We start from the raw sequence: 3,331 nt of genomic DNA, 5'->3' as shown, positions 1-3,331 counted from the left end.
AGCTTCTTGTACATCTTAAGTTTCCTTCTTCTGTCTCCGTTCTTCTGCCAATTTATTCAGAAATTTCTGAGGGGGAAAAAAGAATTACAGGGACTAAGTAATTTAAGAAACACCTAGTATATGTATTAATTATAAAGTAAAATATTCAGTCCAACTTTAGGGACTTAGCGCTAACATTTTAATATTTTATGAATGAGTTAATCTTAACATACAAAACTAAACTGGCTCAGGACACAATCATGAAAAAAAATGGAAAATGTGGAAAATGGATATTTCAATGTGCAATTAACCCTAACTTTTAGAAATGAGAATATAGGAAGAAATAGCTAGATTAGATCTTTGCTGTAACAATTTCACTGACACTGACCACTTATGATCTCTAATGTATAATTTCTTGACACAGATTATTAAGACTCTAAGGGAACATGAAGGATATTTAAAAAGGATTTCAGTTTCATTGGTTCTGGTTAAAATATATCAATATTGGTTATTGCAGATTGAGAGGGTTAAAAGCCATTATATCCTTAAAGGGAAAATGAAAACAAACAAACAAACAAAAAAAACCCACAAAACATCTAGTTAAGTGTCAAAAAGGTTAAATGTCAATTTGAGCAACATAAAGTATCTACTGACTTTTTAATGCAGCGGATTCATACTTTTCTCTCAATAGAGAAGGAAATACTTATTCATAAAGTATACCCTTCTAGGTAACAACACTGGTTTTGATGCCATATAGCCTAAAATCCAGTGTACTTCATGTATGAATGAAGCCATATTCATCCAAAAGTAAATGGTTCTTAGCACTGAAAATAACCATTCTTATAATGTCAGGAAACATATAGATTACAAAAAGATACATTTGAAAACAACAAAAAATGATATAACAAAAGACAAATTATTCATTAAAATATAAGGCTGCCAATACCCACCAGTTGTCACAGAAAACATGCTGAGATGACTGAATGCTATACAGGTAGAGTGTCTCTCATTTGAAACACTTGGGACTAGAAGTTTTAGAGTTCAAATTTGGATGAGGCCCCATGAAACCTAGTCCAAAGGTAATAATTGTACCTTTTATCTTCTTTCTTTTTGTGCTTCAAAGTCAGGACCTTACACATGCTACCAAGAACTCTGCCATTCTTTTATCTGTTACTAAGCTGCATCTCTGTCCCTTATAGGTAATTTTATTTTTAAATATATGATTAGTTATCAGGAATCTTCTTTGATTACCTGCAACCTCATTCAATAATGCAGGGTCTCTCAATCAAAATCAAATCTTGGTTTCACTAGTCAGCCTCCTCCATTTCCACCTTTGACAGCTGAGTTCTGGGGAGCAGTCCTCTTGCTTTCACAGCAAGTAGTTTAACAACTGAGCTATCTCCCTAGCCCTCCAAATACAACTTTACACAATATTTTTAAGTGTATCAACATTCTGATGACAATTTACTTCTGCCACTAAGCTGGATATGGTATTGTGTTGGGAGTATTTTTTTTAAATCTTAAAAAACTTTTGAGTACTCTGTGGCTCTCTTTAGACACACCAGAAAAGGACATCAGAGCCCATTACAAATGGTTGTGAGCCACCATGTAGTTGCTGGGAACTGAACTCAGGACCTCTATAAGAATAGTCAGTGCTCTGGAACCATCATTCCAGCCCCAAGTTGGAGTAGTTTTGACTGACAGATTAGGCATATTCAGCAGGTGGCAACACTAAATCTTGTTTAAGCATTTGAGTGAAAAGTGGCTCAAGTTTGTAGAACCCGTTAATCGCCTTAAAGCCCAGGCAATTATGGAGAAATGACTTTGAGATAAAGCATTATGCTGGGTCCAGAGACATACACACATTGTATCTCGCTTATTTCTGTAACGTATATCATGTTAGTTTTCACAAGTCTCCTCTTATATTCAGCCTTACCTTTAATTTCTGATAATGAGGAAGGCTGCTGCAATGAGTATTCTTTGCAACTTCTTCATTTGTATAAAAGAGTGAACACAGCTTACAGTAAAACCCTGTTTTAGGTATCACATAGTCTATACCTAGAAACACAAACATACATTCTTACAAATTAAGTAAACTTAAATTTTATTTAGTCTCAATTCTTTTTTTCCTGTCAATATAATTTGAATCAGAAAACATGTGTGAGAAGTCCAGTATGGCCTAAGCTAAAAACACTAACACATTACAAATCACATTACCCTTTCTTTTTACTTAACTGATGTTCAAGATCCCACCTAACTGTAGTCTTAAAATGAAAGACAAGAATATATAACAAAACACAAAACAAAAAGCAATGTGTAATTGTAGAGGAGAGAACACAGTGGGAATGGTAACATAATACAAAATCAGGAGACACACACACAAAAAAAGAAATGCAGTGTTAGAAAAAATTTAAAATTACTAAATTCACGAGGCAGTATAACTTTATACAGTATCAGTGCTTACATAAGATCAACTTTTAAGTCTTATTTTAATAAATTTGATGAGAGAAACAGAAAAGGGGAAGAGGAAAATCTTTAAAGCTCACCAACAGGAACATTAGGTTGATATGGTCCAATTCTATACTCATCTGGAATTGTATAATCCTCCTTGTTCTCATCATTTTGGCCATCCGCATTTTCACTCGTGTCTTTGTTTGGATCATCAGCATGTTCAGCACCTGGTTCTGTATTTTCCTCATTTTTAATCCCATTTTCCAATGCAGCTTCATTTTCTTGATCAAGTTCCTCGATCTTGTCCACCTTAATTTCAATCAAACCATTTTTGTCATCAGATATAAGTATCATGCCTGCATATGAAATTTCTTAAGTTTGGAATCGTCATCATCACCAACATTCTCTATACTGACAAAACTTTCCATACTCCCTGGGAAAAGCTGTTAAGATACATCTACTCTACAACAATATTATCTTGCAGCATCCCTTTGACTTGTTTTACTCAAAGGGTAAATGATAGTGCCTTTCTTCCTTGAGACAGGCTCAAACTGGAGATTCCTGCTTAGCTTGATTTTGCATTTATTATTTAAAAACAGCACTTTCTTGGGGTAAGAATACAACTCACCGATGGAGCACTTTCCTAACATGTATAAACCTCAATACCAGAAATCTTTAAGAATTGTTAAGCCTGGCGGTGGTGGCGCACGCCTTTAATCACAGCACTTGGGAGGCAGAGCCAGGTGGATTTCTGAGTTCGAGGCCAGGCTGCTCTACAGAGTGAGTTAGTTCTAGGACAGCCAAGGCTATACACAGAGAAACCCTGTCTCAAAAAAAACCAAAAAAAGAGTTGTTTAAGCAAGGAGATAATTTTTCTGTTAGACTCACTAAATGTCTTAAA

The 3,331-nt window shown here is 34.9% G+C and overlaps 1 protein-coding gene across 2 annotated transcripts in view; it reads right to left on the bottom strand.

The window, feature by feature from the left end:
* Matr3 (matrin 3) overlaps positions 1–3,331 on the bottom strand; it is a 28,392-nt gene continuing 25,061 nt past the window's right edge. For both annotated transcript variants that reach the window (XM_031365354.1, XM_031365353.1), the window contains exons 13-15: positions 2,526–2,739; positions 1,916–2,037; positions 1–66 (exon numbers count right to left, since the gene is read on the bottom strand). In XM_031365354.1, the coding sequence (XP_031221214.1) occupies positions 16–66; positions 1,916–2,037; positions 2,526–2,739 (387 nt within the window). In that variant the 3' untranslated portion in view covers positions 1–15. The remainder of the gene's footprint in view (positions 67–1,915; positions 2,038–2,525; positions 2,740–3,331) is intronic.

Source organism: Mastomys coucha, unplaced genomic scaffold, assembly GCF_008632895.1.
Source record: "Mastomys coucha isolate ucsf_1 unplaced genomic scaffold, UCSF_Mcou_1 pScaffold13, whole genome shotgun sequence".
NCBI classification, from domain to species: domain Eukaryota; kingdom Metazoa; phylum Chordata; class Mammalia; order Rodentia; family Muridae; genus Mastomys; species Mastomys coucha.
This window is presented reverse-complemented; position numbering and strand designations above follow the sequence as displayed.